This window comes from Parus major, chromosome 7, assembly GCF_001522545.3.
Source record: "Parus major isolate Abel chromosome 7, Parus_major1.1, whole genome shotgun sequence".
In the NCBI taxonomy this organism is placed as follows: domain Eukaryota; kingdom Metazoa; phylum Chordata; class Aves; order Passeriformes; family Paridae; genus Parus; species Parus major.
In genome coordinates, this window is record NC_031776.1 from 16703405 (window position 1) to 16726079 (window position 22675).

At 36.7% G+C, this 22675-nt stretch overlaps 1 protein-coding gene across 2 annotated transcripts in view; it reads left to right on the top strand.

Moving 5' to 3' along the window:
* OLA1 (Obg like ATPase 1) overlaps nt 1-21612 on the top strand; it is a 94888-nt gene extending 73276 nt beyond the window's left edge. For both annotated transcript variants that reach the window (XM_015634577.1, XM_033516161.1), the window contains 4 exons: nt 14081-14221; nt 14911-15007; nt 17082-17204; nt 21090-21612. In XM_015634577.1, the coding sequence (XP_015490063.1) occupies nt 14081-14221; nt 14911-15007; nt 17082-17204; nt 21090-21191 (463 nt within the window). In that variant the 3' untranslated portion in view covers nt 21192-21612. The remainder of the gene's footprint in view (nt 1-14080; nt 14222-14910; nt 15008-17081; nt 17205-21089) is intronic.
* Nucleotides 21613-22675: the final 1063 nt, after the last annotated feature.

Consider the following 22675-nt stretch of genomic DNA (forward strand, 5'->3'; position numbering starts at 1 on the left):
GTTGGGTAGGTGGGAGACTCCTGATGGTGGGATTCCCTTTTTCCTGGAGTAAAGCTTGATACTAATGTGGGGCTGTAGAAGGAAGGCCTTATGGTAAAGGCACATGCCTGGAGATTTGGTGATGAGGGATTGGGTTTTACTTTTGTCTCTTTTAGATCTCTGTTTGTGGTACCAAGTAGGAAAATTTAATTTAAAATTTTTACACACTTTAAAAATTACAACACTCTTAATATTTTTCATTTGACCAATTAGTATAATGAAGTCCAGTGCTATTTTTAGTGCTATTTCAAAAATTGTACTTTGTCCAGATTCTGAGATGACTTACTGCCAAGCTGTGATACAACTACTGCACCCACCTCTTCTGCTTTCCCTGTGCTGTCCTTGTGAGTGGTACTGGTAACTGTGTATGGTATAATGGACTACTTCTGACTTCATGTACACTTTACTTTGGAAGAGCAAAACTCATGAAGTCTGGTTGTCTAGGAGTTTTGAGTCTTGTTTCCTTATGACAGTGATCCCAAATTTATACTCCTTTAAAAAGCAGTGAGATCAGGCACTGAACACAGGTAGCATCAGGATGACAGTCCTACTGCTGCTGGTTAGCTGGACAGCACTAGCCAAGTCAAGTATGTGGGGGTTGATTCTTTCTGCCTTCTTCCCAGTGAAGGCATTGGTTCTTACAAAAGATGTAGGAACTTGATTTGTATGAAATTGAGACTTCTTTGTCCTCCTGTGCATTTCTGCATAGCATTTATTAAGTACTTCTGAATTCACAAAGTGTAGTGCTTCCTTGTAACTATATGGTAATCCCTAAATTACTGTAATCCCTCCTCTGCATTCAGTACAGAACCAGTTATTGTTGGTAGCTACACAGTATAATGACTTCCATAAATTAATTAAGGTGGTGATTTGTTGTGGTTTGTTTTTTTTTGTTTTTGTTGTTTTGTTTTGTTTTGTTTTTTTTAACAGTAGCTGATTGTTCTGCATTTAGTATTGGTAGGCAGTTCACAGAACCTTGCTGCTGCCTTGGGTTGAAAATATTCTGCTAATTTCCAGCCTATGTTTTTCCATGGCTGGCTTATTTTATTGGTGGTTCAGGCAGCTTTCTCCTGTAGACTAAATAGTATCTTATTTAATTGGTGTTCACCTCCTGTCCTTACTTAAAGCAGGCATTATCAATTTTCTCTCTCTGTTATTTACATGAGGTTTCCCTCTCTCTGATAATCTTAGACCTGTTCTGAATTTAGCTGACCACAGCTGCATGTAGTGTTCCGTATGCTTTCAGGAATACCTTGTATGCAGATGTAAAGCATCCTGTTAAGCAAAGGGGGAAGCATTTCCAGTAGGATTTCCATATCTGTAGATGATATTTGCCTTTTCCCTGTTGCATTATCCTGGTGGCTTAGAATTGCTGAAGAACACTAACCTAGAGTGATCCCCCTTCTATGTCACTTTCAATTGATGATGATGATGATGATGATGACTTTCCTTGAGGAAAATGTCTCTTGCTCCTGTATTGAACATAAAATTTGCATGCAACTAATGTTTGTGTCAAGGTCATTAATGTATTTAACACGATCATTCCCTAATTCCTTAATCCTGGTGAAGTTTGATTTAGTACCCTAAAAGATTAATTTGTTCTCTTTTTATCATATCCAGTGCATCGCTCAGTCCTCAGTCTCTACAAATCCACTTTCCCTTCTTCTTCAGCTGAATGAGTAGTTTTACACACAGCACACCATCAAGTACTTTATAGATGTATTTCTCCTGCACAGAAAATCATATATCAATGAGAGAATAAATTTATCAGGACATGCTTTATTTCTAACTTTAAACCAAATTACTTGTGTTTACCCAAGGTTATTTTCTGTCATCATTTTGTCTTTGACGGTGTCATTGCTCAACCAAACTAAGACTAAAATTGCATTGTGTATGTTGATGAAGTGATTCTTTGTTGGAGAAATGCATAGACTATCATGTCCCAGAATAATTGCCTAATATGATATTTTAGTATTTTTCCTTTGCTAGGTCTACTTTTAACAATCTGTTACTTACTAGGGCTCTTCCCTGTTGAGCAGGTCTTTTCCAAACTGAAATTCTATGCTGCTTCTAAAACAGAAGAAAGCATGTGAGCATTAAAATAGGAACAGTGCTTTTCATTGAAAATGTCATTGAAATGTTCATTGTTACTGAAACATTCCTCAAACCGTATGTGCTAGAAGAGTGTAGGTGATTGCTTGAAGCAAACAAACAGCATTTCTAATGATAAGAAAGCATCTGGACACAAGTTGAATAATTCACAATGTCAGTAGTGCTTTTGGATTTATGGATTATTTTAGTTATCACTCGCATAATTGGATGAAGTGTTTTCAACTGCTGTTTTGGATAGCAAGAATGAATATCCAGAAAGTGGAATAATTTTATAGAGGCTGTGAGAAGTCTAGATTTTTTTTTTCACTTGGGAAATGATTAATGTTTTACATTTTTGACTGCACGTTTATGTCACAGTTTTTCTCTTCAGTGTAACTGTAGATCAGATCACATTCCTCATGGTATATCCCATGCATGTTTGAAACACTTTGAAAAAGTGAAATGATGTGATGTTTAGCTACAGAGAAACGTCAAAAACAATGCATTTATATGATATGAAAGATTTGCAAGTGCAAGCTAGCAATTGATAGTAATATTATAATTAGCTCTTTATAACAGCCTGTTTTTTATTCATGAACATTTTCATTTATGTTGACAACTATCATGTTTGCCACCACACATGGAGCCTTCTCTTTACTCAGAAGAGACTGAACATGAATTAGTATGTTTTTGGGCTTATGTTCTGACTTTGTATTGAAAAATAGTTTCTGGGCCAAGTCACAAAAATAAAAGTAGCTTGCTTTTTAGGTTTGACTTTTTGATCTTATTGTTAGTGGTGGTGTTTGTAAGGGTAAAGCATACCACAGAGCACTGTAACTTCAAGGTGGGGTTCTTTTCAGTCAGATTGGTTTTTAATTGTAGAAATTGCTGAGGGTGTTGAATGCTTCCTAATCCCATAACTGGTACAAAAATCAAGATAGGTAAACTAACAGTTTTATAATAAATCAAATTTTAGTTTTGTACTTGCAAATAAAAATGTTTTGTGCACACTCACCCACAGAGTAAGATTATTTACTTCTGACAGAAATTTGTCATTGCATTTTCAGCCTTAAAAACCTGTCTAACGGGTCCTTTAGTCTGTCAGATAAATGAAGCATGACACTGATCCAGATACTTATTCTGGCTTCTGAAAAAAATCAAAGTTATTGCTCCCCTAGGACAAGTATGTTTTAGTAGATGATTCAGACATTGTTAATTTTTTTTCATTTCACCATAGTTTAGACAGGTAAACAGACTGTGTCTGTGGAATTGAACATTTTTGTGACAGCTTTTCAAATTAGTGAAGTACATTTCATACAAGGCATCTCTGCACACTCTGAAATCCTGAACTCATTTAGTGTTTTACTCAGACAAGAACATGTTCATATGACAGTACAGTATATGATGCTATATTTATTAGACATCATTTTGGGAAAGTTTATCAGCAGGAGGCAAGACTGAGGCACATCACGTAATTTTATGTGTCTTAGGCATATAAGGTGAGGGTTAGTTTCTAAAGCAGCCTTTGAAAAGAGTAGAGGGGAGATGCTTTAAGAAGAAAATGAGAAAGGGAGCCCTAATTTAAGTACTCTGAATTGCCCTCAGAAGAACCTCCTACTTCATTAACTATATAGGGAACAGAGCAAGATTAGGTATCTAAGTCAGGGGTCTGAAATAAAGCCTTGTATTCTTTGAGTTGCTCTAGGTTGGGTATTAACCATTCAACTAAATACTTCTGTTGTTCTACTGAGAGTTTTGGGGATGTTCTTTCTCTGGATAAATACCAAAGTTAATTTCTCTTTTACTGAGTAGCATATTCCAGCCTAATAGCAAATTTGGTCTTTTTGTCATCAAAAAACCCACAACTTAGCCCAGTGTCAACAGCTTTCATGATTCTTTTTACTCATCTCATGAAAATTGTTTCTTAAAACATAGAACTGTAGTATTGTGTGATCACAAAATATGAGTAAGTAGTTGTTAATGGCCCAAGGGTGCAGGAGGAATAAGCAGGTTTTATTATTTTAAATCAAATATTTTTATTGTAGTAATATTTGCCTCTCACAATTTTAATACTCATAGTAATTTTTAGCAACTGATAGAGAGAGGAAGAGAACATTCATATGAATTCTTTGGTCTGGTGAGGCTCTGCAATTAAGATCACACAGACTAGTTCTGGAGAAGTGAGGAAGGCATTTTCCACCTGTATTTTGTGAGGAGAGGATAGTTCAGTAACAGTAGTAGGGGGAAATATACTGACCCAGTTTGTTTGGGTTTCTTTAAATTGTCGTGTGACTTCAGTGAAAGCCAAAACTAACAATGTCATAGTCTGCATTTGTGTTACCCATTGCAGGATTTTAAATTAACAATAGAGAAATATATTAGTCTTTATAGTGTCTTATTTCAAGTATCATTAGTATATATTTCTTTCATGGGATTTTTATGTAGATGTTATTTTTTTGCTGGGAGTATGGCTTGATATTTGCTTGCATTGACATAGGATACAAAAGAATTAAAGAATAAAATAATTTTTAAAATAATGAAACTAATAAATTTAAAATTTTGTTGTCCATTGTATAGTTCATGTAAACTTTCTCTTGTTAAGGCATCACATCTTTGGGTTTGTTTTTTTTTTGTCAATACTCAATTTATGAATGGCTCATAACTTTTTATGAGTTTATGTATTTGAGACTTTACTGTAACAGCATTGATATGAATTGTCTTACTTTGTACAGGACTCTCAAGAACAGTTTTCCATGTGACATAAAGAAGTCCTGTCAAGATACAAAACTTGAAATTATCATGCTATAGCATAAGCCTGGCTATGGAATAGGAACTCCTAATAATCTGTGATAGTATCTCAGTCATCATCAATTTGCATGGAAGTCCTTTGACTGAGATTTGCTCCTTCTGCTATAATTTATGAACAAGTAATTGTGAAATTATTTTGTTATAAGTTTCAAGATAACTGTTCTAATCTATGCATTTTATAAATGATAGCAGGCAGAATAACAAGATGTGACTTTAAAAGCATCTTTCTGGTCCAAAGTATATGTCCTTAAGTAGGACTTCCTGTGCCTATAACTAGGAAATGTAATATGCACAGTTTGTTGCAGTCTCTGTTGTTATGTGGGTTTATCTGTAGTTCAGTCTTGACTGTTCTTGATCTTTGCATCAGCCATCTCTTTTTTGTCTTCTTAGTTAAGACAGTTAGTGTTCACAATTGGCAGACCAAGGAGAACTTGAGACTGTAAACCTTTCATGTGCCAGCAGGTGCTACAGTGACAGTGTAGTACCACTTTCCTTATTGCTTAAGTCATAATTGATTTGGTTGTGATACCAATTTATAATTGATTTTAATTGCCTTAGTGGGAACCGTAATTTCGGTAGAGATATTACTACAGTCTTGAAAATTAGATCAGAAATGAATGTTTTAAAAATGGATTTTAAGATCTTTATTCTTCATGAATGATGCTTCTTACAGATGTTTAAAATAGGGTTACCTTGACCAACCTTTTGTTAGATTATATAAGCTGTATAATGTACTGAAAAAGCATTTTCTTACTGGGAGCTCTTTCTCTCTCTATGTATGTATATCAGAAGAAAAAGTCATCCTGGATTATTTTTGTTCTTTGTTTTTCTACCATCTTGGTAATTTTTAATTCAAAGTGGCTTTAGGCAATGAACTTTATTTTTCTGTTATGTATGCTTTATTTCTCCTAGATACAGAAATATTTTCTCCATTAACTACTGTCTGTACTTGATTTACAGTTTCATGTTCTCTGGTGGTATTTCTTTCACAGCTCCCACATCTTGCAAACCAAAAACATTTCATGTCAGTTAAGCCAAGTTGTTATATGAAATACATTCAAAAAGTGGTTGATCATACATAAAAATTTGTAAGTGAAGCATTGTGTCCTTATGTGTTTGCAACATCCCATTAAACAGCCAATGACTCTGGGTGGCTCTCTAGACCAGGTAAACTGAGAACCCTCTGCTACTACCATGTTATGTTAGTTTGTTAACAGAACTATATCTTGAGGGCATAAAGTGCTTTGATAGGGATTTTCAGAATATTGCTTTGATTTTTTAAACTCTCTTGTCTCCTTTGCTCAGGAGTCCTGCCATTTATAAGCAGTCTTCAATAATAAATAATGAAATTCCTGACTGAACTTGGCTCCATGGCATTGGTGGTTTTTGATGTGGTAGGGTAACTTAAGACATCCTGCCCTTAGTAGTCTTCATCTGTTCCTGCAGCACCCTTCAGTTACATTGGCACATCCATTTCTAAGGATGGTAAAGAGAACTGGTCTATCTTTTCTGGAGAGGGAGGCTAGGAAAGAACTAAATTCTCCCTCCAAAAGCTGTTTTTTTCCTAGATTATTTTTGTTGGTGAACAGCTTGAGTATGCCTACAGGGAGTGCTGGTAGGGGCCCTGCTCCATGTGCTGCAGCTGGTAGCAGAAAAGCAAATGTAACATCTGGAAGGGTAAGGAGTGGGATGAGAAGTTCATGTCCAGGTTCTGAAAATATGGGATGCAACTTGAATGAAATAGTAGGTGCAATATTAGTCACCCCATATAACAATGATTTTGCAGAATTATTGGGGATTTAGGATAATGGCCATGATAGAGATCAAGGCTTTGGAAGAACTTGCTTTGACACATGAGGCAGAGAACCTGGGATTACTTACATTTCAAAGGAGAATGTTAAGGAGTTATAAACCCATCTATAATAAATGTCAAAAGACAGTGATGGTCAGGAACCTCTATAATTCTTTTTTTTGATACAGTATATGTTGAAATTACAATGAAATTCAAAAATGTGAAATCTGCATCTGGTAGAATTAGATACTTTATGTACCCATTCTGTCATAAGATTCCTGTGATCATGGGATGTGTGGTTAGTCCCTGAAAGGCAAAGAATTTTAAGGGCTTTTTAACTTCCTCTTTCAGGGCTCAAGTCAATCTGTGTTGGGAGATGGGAGTGATATCTAACATGTGACACGGGTTCTCCACGTTTGCCTCCTGTAAGGTCCAGGTGGATGCAGTAACTAAATACTGGAGGTGATCTGGACATTGGACTATGGGAAAGTATTGAGGAGCTTAAAGCATTCAGGATGTGCAGAGTAAATGCAGTGCTGAGTTCCTCAGGCTCTCATCCTGAGGGGCTGAGAGGAGGCTCTTGGCCAGAGAGCAGCCCAGTGTGTGGAGGCAGTGCTTTTGTTCTGAACTGTTACTAGAAAGCATTTGCAGGTGAGGGCTGGGAAAGGGCTTTTTGAAATTGAAGGATTGCTGTGTTTCATCTGGCCAGCTGGGAACAGGGAATGAAAAAATAAACTTATAAGCATCACTGATGATTTAAGACGTGGTTGCCAAGGTCTATAACAGGTACTCCCAAACCTTCTGTAGATTTGTCATCTTCATAGAAAACTTATCATGGTGAGGAAGAAGGTACCCTTTTTACTTATTAATGTTTTCCTGTTTAGTCATCCTTTCTCTTTATGTAATGCAAGAAGAAAGGGATACTCAGAGAAAGGCAGGTAGCAATACAGAGTTAGAGCACAGTGCTCCAAAACAGGGGAGTGACAACCACCTGTGCTTTCATCTTCCCCTTCCTCACTTCTGCTACAGACCATTTCTGGTATACAGAGACATTATATACATATGGTCTATTATTTTTACTATCCCATCCTTTGTTAATTGCAGAAATTTGGAATGAAAGCTTGCTGAAGCTGTGAGTGTTTCTGGTCTCTATAAGAGTACATGTAGATATCCTCATCTGTGCACAGCACTGAGAACAGTGGGACCAGATCTCCATGGAGTCTGTGCATGCTACCAGAACAGAAGGGAAGGACATCACCTAGACAGTGCTATGCTGTACTGGTGCTTTGGTAGATTAGGTCTTCCTCTCCCATCCTGCCAAACTAACTAAACTTAGTGGTCCTCAAAGCTTTGGGATGTGGCAAAAGAAACAATTCTTGCCTAACTCACCATAATTGTAGATAATTTTTGGTTTCATTTGAAACCTCATCATGGATGAGGTTTCAAAAGATGAAATCCACAAAGAGGAGAGAAGAAACAAGGCATTTTTAAGCCAATGATTTTTCTTTTAATTTCAAGAAAAATGTTGGAACAACTTAACTTTTTAATTACCTAAAAGTAACCCAATTGTCTTCACAGATTCATGTTGACAATTCATTACTTGTCTAGATTGTCAGAAGAGTCTAATATTTTGTGGTAAATAGAATGGGCTTGCATATAGAGAAAAAAATATACTGCATATTGAGATTTTTATTAAGCCTTTAAAGGTTTCAGTGCCTTACAACATTCTCATAAACAAGATAGGAAATACTGGCTAGATGTAAACTACTGGAAGTGGAATGTGCAAGACTGGTTGGAAGATAATACACAGAGCATGGTTATCAGGGGTACACTTTCCAAGCAAACAGTATCTCATGATGAGATCTGCAGAAGCAGATTATTTGAATACTGGTTGAATACTGTTATGTATTTCCATTAATGAGCTGGATGGTGAGCACTCTTGTTAAATCTCTGGATGACCTCCCAGTCTAGGAGATGCCCATATATGCGGAGAACAAAATTAGAACTTAGGAGCATCTCAAGAAATAGAAGAAATCATTAGGAAAAAGTAGCAACAATGCGACTCCTGAGAAAGATTTTATACAGGAATAATTAACTATGCAAACATAGTATTAAGAATAGCTAGTCAAACAGGGTCACACATAAAGTTATAACCTGAGCATGAGATAATGTTGCAGTGTTGTCACAGAAAAGCAAATCCTAGGCTGGTTTTAATAAACAGGAAAATCACCTGAAAAATGAGTTAATCCTCTAGCTGTTTTTAATGTTTGTAAGCTATTATTATCGAAAGCTCTGAGAAGTGCATCAGATAAGGTGTGCTTTCAGAAACTTCTAGACCAGTTGAAGATAGTCCAAACAAAAGGGTTGAAAGTTAGAAGTAATATGTGGCTTACAAGGAAAGCTCAAAATAAAAACTATGTAAAATTTTTAAGATATAAATAGGGAGTATATATTCTCGGTTCACAGCCTATAGGCTCAGTTTAAGTAAAATAAAGATGAGGCTCCACCTATGGAAAACTTCAACAATAAGGGAGCAAGCACTAAACAGATTGAGTTTAGAAGTCTTTAAAAATCAGCATTCCCCAGAACTGCCGACAGGAAGAGCCTGTTGGAATTTCTAAGTCCTCTTGTTCTCATTCCTGACTGGATCTTTTTTTTCAGTCTTTTGTAAATTTTGGTCATTCAGTTTGATCTTACCTACATTTGTTTCTTTTCTTCTTGTGCTGCCTGGTATTTTCTTTTTCCCTGCCTTTCTCTTTTGTTTCTCCTATTTTCCACTCATAGTTCAGGTATAGAACAGAAAAACAATTGTTTCTCTTCCATTAGTTAGATGGTTTTTTTGGTCTTACTTGTACAAAAGCATACTTTCACAAATCACCTTTCTTCTCAGGGGTCATTTTTTCAGTTCATCTTGTCTTGCAGGTGTCCACTGAGCTTAAGCTTTCTCTGCAGCTTCTCTCTTCCATCACTAGTTCAGATTTCCATCTGAACTCTGTCTCTGTTCCCAGCTGGATCTCTCACGTGAAACTCTCTCAAATATTGATTTGTGGGTAATGTACATTCTGCAACTTTTATACCTTTTTATTTTGGTTGGCTGCAGGTTTTGGGGTTTTTTCTGCCTCAGTAAGCATCACCATTTTAAAGTGAAAGCACCCCCTTCTGTACAACTCCCATTTCTGGTGTTTTTTGCTTATTGGCCTTCTCAGTGAGTGCCCTCACTTTTAAACTTTTCTTCAAGGTCTTCTGCATCCTGATTTAGGATCAGGAGTTAACTCTGGTAGTTGTCCTGATCCATCTGCACTTGCTGGCACCTCTGGTTTACTAGATATGCTGATAATGCTGCTGATATTCCTTATGTCCTTATCAAACAACAGTCACAGTGTTTGGTAGAAATGAGCATCTGAATTCCTCTTCAGTGTTTTCCCTGATAAGAATTTTGAGTGCTGCCTTCACTTGCAAGTTGATGAAGTCTGGTTTTGCACTTGCCTTGGTTTTGTTCTCGTGTCAGGCTTTTACACAGTCATAATATGCTTTTCTGCTTGCCATCACAGAATGAATGGATGTCTTGCTGTCTCTTGAGGCTGTATTTTTTTCCCAGAAAATATATTTTGTCTGTTTTCTGGCATCAGTCAGACTTCAATTGAGGAACCCTCTGTAGCTGCTGTTGGCACACTTCTCTCCGCAGGGAAGGGAGGAAGGAACCAAGCTACTCCAGTAGGGAAAGTCTGTTGGATGTCACAGAAATCCCATGCTGCTACACTGTTTTCACTTAGTTTTTGGTTTACTTTGTTAAGAAGGGTTTTCATCTGGAGCAGGTCCTCCTTTCTTAAAGTAGTTTCAGCTGTTAATTGGTGCTGCCAGTTCTACTTTTTGGTTTTTTTACTTTTCATTTTGTTACATTTTAGTTTGTGGTGGTGGTTTTTAAGTGTCAAAAGTCTTTAAGCGTAAAATTCAATACCCTTCATTATTCATTTTCAAGGATAGCATGAAATAACAGAAAGATACTCCAGGATTTACTTATCTTAACAAAGGCCCAAAATGAGTGTACTGTTGCTGTCCTTTTACAGACATACATAATTTTCTTTGGAAAAATTATGTGCTCAAATGAAACAGACTTTGACATTAATTGTTACCATTTGTTAAGATAATTTTGTTCTGTTTGGCACACTTGGTTATCCCTAACAGGAAGGCAAACATGCACTGTTATTTTATTGATTATTAGTTAAGCATTCTGCTTTGCAGAAAACGTGAATTCAAAATGTATTTATATTTGAGTGTTTACTTTTTTGTTTATTTTCTTTATTGATCACATTTAGGGGAATTGCTTGGTACTTTTTAGCAATTCCTGTGGCAGTGAAAGTCACAAAAGTAAAAGACTCGGGCAGAGAACCTGACTGTCTGTACAGAGTGGGATCGGTACCTTATTCTTTTAGTGAGGCTGTAGCAGGTCTGATGTCAGTCACTTCAGAGACCTTTAGACCTCAGTGCTCATTTATTGCTAAAATGTACCAGCTCTGCTCCTGCATTATGAAGATCGTCTGTCAACACTTTGAGATATTCTCCTTTGTTATTAAGCTTGTGATGCTCTACACTGTCAGGTTTTTTGCCAATTATAGTTAAGGTACAATGGTGTATTCACTGGATCAAAGTCTCACACTGGCGGTAGAGGAATGATTTGTAAGTCTTTATTCATCTGAATCGTACAATAGAATACCTGAGGAATGCAAATAATCCCTCTAAGGACTCAATAGAAAAGCTGTTAAAATGACAGTCTAAGACTATTATTATTCTGAATTGGTGTTTTAGCCAAAGTAATTATTTCTTATCTTGTTGTTCCACAATAGTTCTTAGTTTATTAGTTATGGTGACCATATTTACCAAACAGAATTTGAATCCAATTTTTTACATTACTTCTATACTCATTTCACTTTTTCAAGTTTACACATTTCATTACATCTTTCTTCACTTGGCACATTATTTAATTAGAGACCAGTGTTAAATAATTCCTTAAAAAAAAGGTATGCACATATGTTGAAGTACACTTATGAATTGTAGATTCATTTTGAGATTTATTTTCTGTAAAATGTTGGCATTTATTACCTCTGAACTTCAATACCGAATTTGTTTGCCAAAATAAATTAGTTAACTACAAATGTTAGTTTTAGAAATGCTATTAAATGTCAGATGTCACATTGAGAAACACACCTTAATTGTGATTTTCAGTTCAGATGATTCTGAAGGCAATAGTGTTTCAGTATCAGTGCTGGATACCAGACTATGTTTTCACTGGATAACTGGAGGCAAGAAAAGATTAGTATAATGAGGATTGAAAAACACTGATGGGGTATTTACATAAGTGAATGATAGAAGACCAGCCTTATATAACAAATGTGTGAAAACTGTTGAGTGAACTTCTGTGTTCTTTGTCCCATCTAAAACCCTACTCAGTCGGCCATGCACTTAATCTCATAATAGCTCTGATCCCCTGCTATTTTCTTTGACAAATGTGTGTTGATGAACTTGTGGTTCAGTTCATTTTTTTCTGAAGTGACATTTGCATTGATTATTTAAAGGTTTGCAGGCCAGAGTTTCAAAGCACTTCAGTATAATAGCAGCTGAAATCTTAGTCTAAATCTTGCAGATTAGCAGGACTAAGAAAAAGAACTCAGCAAGTATAAAGCCCTGTGCTGTATAGTGGGTGCTTCAGGTCTGGAACATCGTTGGCACCCAAAGTGTTGTGTTTCGTAATTTGATTATTCTTGTACAGGAAGTATTCCCATGGCTCCTGTGTTTGCTTGCTGAGCATAGAGCTGTCATTCTTACCGTTCATACCCATTTAGAAATGGTGTCCTATTAACAGTAGTGAAGTCCTCCCAGGTAGTTTATAAATGTCTCCCTTAAACTTACAATAAATACTTGCAGTCATCAATATGATGCTGGTGCTTAAAGATTTTTTAAAACACCATCTACTACTCTAAAGTTTTCGCAGAATGACAGAATATTCTGATTTGGAATGGACCTACAAGGATCATTGAGTCCAGCTCCTGACCCCGCACAGAACATTCCCAAGAGTCACACCATGTGCCTGAGAGAATTATCCATCTGGGTGAAGAAACTTTTTGGAACACCTGACCTAAACCTCCCCTGACACCACTTCAGGCCATTCCCTTGGGTCCTATCACTGGTCACCAGAGAGATCAGTGCTGCCCCTCCTCTTCCCCTCACAAGGAAAATGTGACTGCTGTGAGGTCTCCCCTCAGTCTCCTCCAGGATGAACAGACCAGTGCCTTCAGCCACTCCTCACACAGCTTCCCCTCAAGGCTCTTCACCATCACTGTTGCCCTCTTTTGGACACTCTCTAAGGGCTTTATAACCTTCTGACATTGTGGCACCAAAACTGCCCTGAGCACTCGAGGTGAGGCCACACAAGTGCAGAGCAGAGTGGGACAATCAATCACATCCCTTGCCTGGCTGGTGATGCTGAGCCTGGTGCACCCCAGGACATGGTTGGCCCTTCTGGCTGATGGGAGGCTGCAAGTTTTGTTAACTTTAGTAGGGTAATTAACATTCAAAAACTAACTCCATAAGTTTGTAGCTGTGAATTTGTTGTTTCATTCAACTAAAAAAAATGATGAACAGCAAACTGTTGTAAATGTTGACAGTTACTGAAGATGAATAGGATTTTTTTTTCGTTATCTAAAAATAGTAATAGTATAGTAGCCAGAAGCTTTGTCCTGGGATAACAGTAGAAAGGTGGGAAAAACAAGTAGAAACATGCCATCAGCTATGGCATACTCCAAGATCAGTACACAGAAAAAGCAGGTGCAGCTTGCTATGTAGGAGTGTAGTGTTCTTTCCTATTTGCTAATATCAGCAGTCTTAGTCTTAGCTACTGAGATGGTTTTTTTGGGGGGTTTTCTTGTTGGGTTTTTTGGGGTTTGTTTTTTTTTTTTTTAATTAAAAAAAATAAGGAAAAACTGAAGGACCTCAGTTTTCCCACATTTGATAAATATAATTTTTGGAAGTACATTTTTTCTCTCAGAAAGTTTTATTCACCTTTTAGATTGCAAGTATTTAACCTCTACCAAACACCTAGCTATTGTCCCAAATTATGCCTATTTCTGATAGATGAAATGCCAAACAGAAACCAAGAAACAGTGAAATGTTAATGGAGTACACCTGAAGCAATTGCTGCCTGTTAATGCCTTGACCTTGGAAAGCAATACACAAAAAGATGGCATCATAAATCCGTGCAATTCTTATGAATATGTATGTGCTACTTGATAATAATGAATGTGGTACAGCCATGCATGCACTACAAGATAATGTTGTGCCCTTTGTTGTCTACAGGTTGATAAAAATTAAAGAGTGGGTGGACAAGCATGACCCGGGTGCTTTGGTCATTCCTTTTAGTGGGGCCTTGGAACTCAAGTTGCAAGATATGAGTGCTGAGGAGAAACAGAAGTATCTGGAAGAGAACATGACACAAAGGTTAATTAGCATTCATTTTCCCTACACTTTATTATCAACTATTTCCTTGCAGTAATTTAATTGCTTGCGCTGATAGAATAATAAATGACAGAGTAATTACCATTATAAAGAGAGAATCTTCTCCTTTCTTTACCATGAGACAGAGTGAAAAGATTTATTTTAAATTAAGTTTTTAACTGTCATCTGTCATCTCTGTACAGTGTTTTAATTATAACATAGGTATTAGTTATGTATATTTTTGAGAAGGAACGATCACCAAAACTGTTTCGTCATCCATGGGGAGTAAGGACAGTGGAGAAAATTTTGCCGTAATTTTCTGAAGAACTATAATAAATCGTTTCAGTATTGAATTTCAGTCAAACAGATATGCTTTCATGACCTGGAGTCCTGAAAATTGCATGAGACAACAGTGCTGCCTGCTAGGGTGATTTATATTTATCCCATGTTTCTGTAGCCTGCCAAATAAACAAATCAAAATACTATCTTTATGATTTTGCAGTAAAAAAGTAGTTCCTCTGAAAAGAGTTCAAAGTGAAAGGTTACTGCAATTATTGCACTGTTTAAAAGTAGACCTGGTATCTTCAAAATATGTGATGTCTTTCCATGTAAATTGATTACTTGGCACATTTAGCTGTTTTATGTGTATATGCTGAATGAATTGGATTCCTTCCCCCTTTTTTTTTTTTCAGTGCTTTAGCAAAGATCATTAAGGCTGGATATGCAGCACTCCAACTAGAATACTTTTTCACTGCAGGCCCAGATGAAGTGCGTGCATGGACCATCAGGGTAAGATTCATACTTATTCATCAGCTATATCCAGTTCCACACTATTGAATTCAGATTGATATCACTGACTTTGAAGTTTGTCATGGTGGCGGTTAGCTAGTCATTACAGATGAGGTTTTTGTCCAGGATAACTTTAATTATTTGTGAGCTGCTGAACAGTGAAAGTGGAGCTGCATTGATTGAGGCAGGTAACAATTGATTCTGCCTATTACATAGTCTGAATTTCTTCATCCTGTAGAATCTGTCTACCCTCCTCCTGTGGTCAGAGATAAGACGTACCAGTATTGTGCTTGCTTAATCTGTGTGACTGGGTTTGTCTGCAGTGAAATTGATGTTGCTTTTCATTTTGTATTCACTAAGTTTGTTTGGGTTGCGGATGGTTCATTCCTCCTGTGCTTTGCTGGGATTACATTTTCAGCAATAAAAGCAATATAACGTCATTATATTCCTCGTGGATACACAGTTGGGCTCCAAATCCTAAAATCAGTGTGCAGTAATTCAGGTCTTTTACTGACTTTAGTATTTAGACCTAGTTTATTTTGGTAGTTTTATATGTTTATCTGGGAACTTACGTAATGCTTAAAATGACATTATGTATTTTAAATATTGATGTAGAATGGTTATAGCCATAGACATCAACTAATTTATTCCCAGAGGACAGTAAGAGCTGAGCTGTAGTGGTTTGCCTTTGAATGCAAATATATTGTCATATAAAAATCAATATTAAAAATATATTTTGAAACATGTACAGTTGCAAACTCTTACCTTAAAAATTACAACAATGTCAACTTTTGGAGGTGCAGTTCAGTCTTTGAGCTTCTGTTTTTTGCATCAGTGTATTCAGGGCTGTGCAATGAGTTTCAGTGCTGTATTTAATTTCATTCACTGGAATTAATTTGTTTTCATTAATCAACATAATTTCCTGTAAATTTATATTTTTAATAGTACTGCTACAGATGTTTGTGTTTGTGTTTTAGCACATTAAACTTATTTTCTTATAAGCATGTGTGGGATTTTTTTAGCTTTTTCTTCTCATCTCTGTTTACATGATAACTGCTTGCTAAAGTCCCTGAAATAGCGACCAAAATAATATAAAATCGGGAGTTTTGTTGTTCTGATTCCTGCCATAGTTTTTAAAAGCACATTGTGAAATTTCACTTTTTTCAGTAGGAGAAGTGCTTGCTCTTTATTAGAGAATTTGAAAGCTGGTTTATCTTAAGACTGATTGTGAGTATCTTTGATTTAATGTGCAAAGATATTTAGTCAGGTAAGCATCAGTGAGTAGCCATATTAACCCAATACATCTTTTATTGTAAAAACTGTGCTTTACAGTGTCAGACTCCTTAGCACTTTAACATGCTTTATTAAGCAGCCTTTAGGTCACCATTATTGCTCAAATTTCTCTCCATGGTTGTATGTGCACAGAATGTATGTCCTTGTAATTTAAAGCATACAGCTATAATGCATTCTCCTCTATTGCATAAACTTAAAGTATCAGCTAGTTGTCTGTGATTTTTTTTATTTTTTAGTGATTCAGTTGTTGATGTTTTGGTAAGAATGCTGAGTTTGTTCTATATCACGCTTACTAAAATTATTCTGAAATAAAAATAAGTTAATGTGTATGGCTTGACATCCATACATCATTTCTCATTGCAATCGTTGTTCACCATGAATGTTATCTGTAATTGAAATTATTTGGATGTTAGTGAAAGTCTTGAGTAATTCAGATTTTTTAAAGTTATTTAAAAATCTTTATCTTCCTCACTTTCTGTTTAGAAAGCTAGGGGTCGAAGCGAATCTCACAACAAAACACAGTCATTGCTTGTAAAATCAATAGTGCTGGTGATACCTATTAGGAAAAACAAAGCTGCTGTTCTTTAATGTTGGTTGGTTTATCTGTGACGAAGGCACTGTGTCCCAGGATTGAGGATCGCCTGGCCGCGTGTGTGACATTTTAGCTGATATGAAACAAAGTTTCAGCAGAACCTGAAAGCATATAAAAAAGGAGAAACCTCTTTCCTGCAATCAATCTTCTTAAAGGCAATTAATTTTCTTCTGGTCTTTCCTTTGACAGAAAGGGACGAAGGCTCCTCAGGCAGCGGGGAAGATTCACACAGATTTTGAAAAGGGATTCATTATGGCTGAAGTAATGAAATATGAAGATTTTAAAGAAGGAGGTTCAGAGGCTGCTGTCAAGGTGAGCTCCCCATCTTTTTCTTCTCCCTCCAGATGTGCCGTTTTTCCATTTCAAATCTGATTTTTCACTAGAAAAAAGTTCTTAGTGCTGAGTGAATCTTCAGTCACTTCTAGCAATAGACCAAAATCCATTTCCATCTTTTACTCAAGAATGAGTTCAAATGCACCAACTTACTGGACATGAATGCAACTGTTTCAGTATCCAGGATATAACAGTGCATGGACTACATGTCAGCACTAAGACCAAACGTTATGCTAATGTGCCGGGATGTTTTTCTCTCTGTTTACATACTTGTGTTCAGAATTTAATAAGCTTTAAAACTGACTTGTTTTTGAAAAATCCGATTTTTAAGATGAGAGAGGTTTTTTTTTAATCACTTCTAAAAGGAAACATGAAACATAGAAAAATCTGTTTCTTCTAAAAATGTGTTATGTTGTTTTGAATAAAGCTATTAAAAATGTCATAAGCCTAAGAAAATACTGTATTATAAAACTGTACCCTTTTTTCAGGATTAGTGGGTCCCACTTCTAGGTTCTGATAAACATAATTAGGATTGTTAAATTTACCATTTCAGTATTTTATTCAGTTGCCCTTTGATGTCTCACTCAAAAATACCATGCCATACTTTGGTCGTTCAGGGTGGCTACTATGTGCTGAATAGGCAGTAAAGATATTTAATGGACAACTTTCTTCCTTGAGCCTACGCTTCTTTGTGGTGACACTTGTATTGAGAAGAGTTTCATCTGCTTTCTCAACACTAGAGGGCAGAGACTGCTCGGGTGCCCAAAGTTGTGCCCTTTTAGAGCTGATAAATTATATCTGATTTGACATTATTAAGTATGAAATGAACTTGTACATGGCAAAAAAATGTCATAAGGATAGCTGTTCTTCTCTGAGTTGCTAATGCATTATTTCCTCCTTCTTTAAGCAGAAAAACTTACCTTTATTTCATACACATTTGATTTCTCTTTTGGCATTTTTGACGTTTTCTTAAGATTTGTATTTTATGAAATTGCAATTACAAAGCACATTAGTTTGATTTACTCAATCTCAGTATTTGAAGGTTCCTACACACAATAATGTGTTAAAGAATTTAAAAGGTTCAGCTTTATTGTTTGCTATTTGATAGCTTGAAAGGTATGCAAAACTATGATTTCAAATTCAGCCTATTCTCAGTGGTATCACTAAGGAAGATCATACTGAGCAGCAGGACTTTAATAGGTTTGTTTGAACCCCAGGAAGTGAGGGAAAAAAATCCCATATAATTGGTTCATTGCAGCATGTGAACTGCTTTATGAAAAGGGAAGTAGAGTTGTAGTTGTAAAGGGAAACCACAGCTATAAATAAATCTAATATTCTGCAGTCAGAAACCCCTTTTACGTAACAGATTCAAATTTTGCCATCATCAGTTTTTGATGCTCAAATATCAGTGTTTTCCCTGAGAGGCTGCATCAGTTAACACCTATTAAATTAATCAGTAGTTTGCTTGTATATTTTTATTTGCTTTTCACAATGTGAGATTCAAAAAATTAAACTTCCATACTCAAATCATATTTAATGATTAAATTTTTCTTGGTATGACAAAGCTGTAAAACAAGCAGATTTGCATTTGTTACTCACTTTTAAAATCAAGGTTTGGAAAATACCTTGTTCTTAGAATAAAGTGTCATATTCCTCTGGTCTTTTCTAATTTGCATTTAATACAATGTTTCATGCCTTAGACAATACTAATTACTTTTATATTGCTGGTAAATTTCAGAATTGAATTTAGGTGCTTTTAGGAGTCATCTTAAATAACAGTGGTAATGGGAGTTGCTTGCTTTGTATGTTATCAAGTTGATCGATTTTTAAGTTTGATTTTGTGTGTGTTTAACACCAATACAGCATAACTAATTTAATGCCAGTGCTGTGAACTATACACTGAATAGCTCTGTGTGGGCTTTGTAGTCTACAGGGATATCACATTATTAGCAATCATATCTGCTTAGGCAAAGCTGGCTTCTACAGATGGCTGCTTTCAAGTGCAAATGAACTGGTTAGACGTGTCTTGTTTAATACATACTCAAGATTCACAAATGGGTATTGATTTTTTCAACCAGTGTTTCTGATAGCAATGGAAATGGATTAAATGGTCTCTAGAGAATTTAAAGGAACACTGTCACTTTTAATTAACTGTAAACTGGTAACAAAAATACATAAACTTACATTAGTATATCAAAATGTATTTAATTAAAGAAGTTTATGCCACATTGATAATATGCACTACTGCTATAAAAAAATCTGTTGTGTTACTTTGTGGAGGACAGTTTTCATTACAGATATTTGTGAGTAATAAATGTATTCAACTGTAAAATGTTTTTGTACCCGTGCCTGCAGCTTACATTTTCTGATGATTTTTACAGCACTGTTTTATTAGTATTTATGCCAGCAATTTGTCTAATTACTCTTGACTTTAAGGATTATTAGCGTCTTCAAAGGAAAGAACTTGAAAGGAAACCTTTTACAGTCTAAACAGATTTCCAGTGGAAAGAAATAGAAAAACATTTGCAAAGCACTATTTCTTATGTATCAGTAATATCATGTAGGATAAGGTCAGTTACTGTTTCAGTATATATTTATTGTTGGGGCTATCTTAGCTGCAGTTTTCCATAGGGATAGCATCACTAGGAACCACATTTAAATAAGGAATGGCAGCAACAAGGTTATCGAGCCTCTAAATTTCTAGGCAGCAATGTGGGGAAATGGGTTGCTTTACAGAGCAGGTTTTGTGAAAGAAAGGTGTCTAAGTTAACTGTGTACCATTAATCTGATCTGTTCTACAGCAACTAAGGTCATTAGTTAACAGCTTTCCTGTAATGGGATCTTAGCATGCCACCACTGTGATAGTGTCATTGAGAATAATGGCACAGTGAGGTCTTGCATGGAAGCACTTTCTCCTGCAAGAGAAAACTTCAAAACAGGAATGGTTATTGAACTGAAGCAGAAGCTCTCAACTTTTCCATATTGTAGACACTTTTCAAGATAAATGCTTCCGCAGACCACCTCCCGCCCAGCCTGTCAGGCCTAATGCCACAGCCTCTGTAATACTGGGTTTAATTACGGTGAGATAACAGTAGAAAAATATAATAATAAATTCTAATGCAGAAAGTACTGATATTTAATAGATTCCTTGCCTATTTTCTGCTATCCTCAAGTTCAGCATTTTAATAATGAATTTTCTTTTCATGTCTTTGGTCCATACACCTTTTCCTGTATCCTGGTTTCACAGCCTATCGGCTCTTGTATCTGTCCTTCTGAAGCCAACGCCTTCTAAAGGAAATTTCTGACACAAGAGCTGAGCCTGCATTTTGTGCTCCTCAGCCCTTCATTATGTGGCACAAGCAGACAAGAGAGCCCCACTCACAGCCCCAGTGGGGCACAGCTGTGGCTTTTGCAGGGTGTCCCCATGGTCAGTGGTGACAGGACCCTCCTGTCCAGCAGCCATGGTACGGACTGATGCTGAGTGCCCTTTCCAGCAACCCTGCTTTACATTCCTGCCGCCACTGTTTGCCTTCTGCAGGGTTTTCAGATGAAGGAAAAGAAAGCCAAATTGAAAAAAGAAAAAAAAATGGAACTGTTTTAGTGTCCTTTATCTTGCCAGGCTCTACCACTGTATAATGAAGGTGCATTTTAAGCACTATAGATCCAGTGGAGGCTAAATTGCTTTTATATATATTTTCTATGTATGTCAGACCAAGTGATGTCAAACTGAGGAGTATTGTGACTGTCTGAAGCTGAAGTATTACTGTCTCTTTACCAAAATGTATTTAAATAATTGCCATTTGAAAAGTACTATAAAATGTCTAATGAAATAACCATTTTTCCTTTTGTCTGTTCCATTTACAGGCTGCTGGAAAATACAGGCAACAAGGCAGAAATTATGTAGTGGAGGATGGAGATATTATCTTCTTTAAATTTAATACACCTCAACAACCCAAGAAGAAATGAATATCAGATGTTGTTCACTCAGAAATGAACTGTGCTGCTTCAAAAAGCATATGAATTTTTATTTGGAATTGGAATATCTGGAAACAAAAAGCATACAGTTTCTACCTAGGGAACCTCCCTTCCCCCCAGTGAAATTATTCTTGTTTGTTTTGAATTAAAATATGGCACCTCCAGCAAACATGCAAGTTCACTAAATGTGAACAGCTTTGCATTTCAAACGATTAAGACCCTACTCCAAATTGTAGAAGCTTTTCGGGAACCATATTACTCTCATGATACTTCATTAATCTCCATCATGTATGCCAAGCCTGACACGTTTGACAGTGAGGACAATGTGGCTTGCTCCTTTTTGAATCTACAGATAATGCATGTTTTACAGTACTCCAGATGTCTACACTCAATAAAACATTTGACAAAACCAGCCTTGGTGTGTTTGGGGATGTCTGTATTGACTGACTGTGGTGTGCTGAATGCGATACGGCACCTGGTGGATGCTGATTACAGAATTTTAAGACGTGTATGATACAGTAACTGGCAGTGTGGGGCAGCTGCAATTGTATCTTGAAAGTGAGTCTTTCATGGGAATCAGAAGATTAGGATGCCAGTGATTTGTCTCAAAAAAGTTAATGAATTTGTAGATGGACATGCACTGAAAGATGATGCTAAGGATAATAATGATGGCAGCATAAATGATTTTTACTGGAGAGAGGAAATATATGGAGAAAAATCATGTTATCCATGAGACTGAAGCTTTTTCATTCAAATAATTTTGAAAGAGCATTTCACTCTTGCCTTGAAATTAATAAATCGGACTGGAGCAGTAGTACCTGACGTTGTGCGTTGTCCTCGCCGCTCTGGTTTTGAGGCCAGTGGAGAGTGACACAGATAGTGCTGTAAAGGAAGAGGTCACACCATGCTGGATGGGTAAGTTGTTCTGCTGAAATGAGGTTGCAGGGAGTACCTTTTTACCTCTTTACTTTTTAACCATGAAGGTACTTTGGGTACAGTACCAAAACTCTGGTAACAGAAAAATAAGGTGTTGGCAAAAATAAAGCCAAGTTTGTTCTTTTAATGTGAGGTGTAGAACTGCCCTTTCTCACAGTATGTTTAGTGTGTTTAAAACACCCTGGCTTTGTCTGAGTGCCCATGTACCAGAGGTTTCAGCTACAGGTTCAGTGGGGTCAAGGCTGGGAGAGGTGCTGTTGTTACCTGTGGCTTGTTGGTGTACCAGGCCTGCTGTGTCCTGGTGGTAAATTCCCTAGCTGTGACCTTTGAAAAGGCAGCTTGCCACCAGCTCCCCCCCACTGTGTGTAGGGCACTGGGAGTGCTGGCTGCATCCTGCTCCGAGACATTCCCTCAAGATGCCACCTTTGAGCATCATTGCTCATTTCTGGGAGAGTAAGACATGCTCCAGCCAGAGCCATGAGCCTCATTGTTGAAAAGTTGGCATCATGCCTTTAATTGCAACAAAGAGAAAGAGGGAG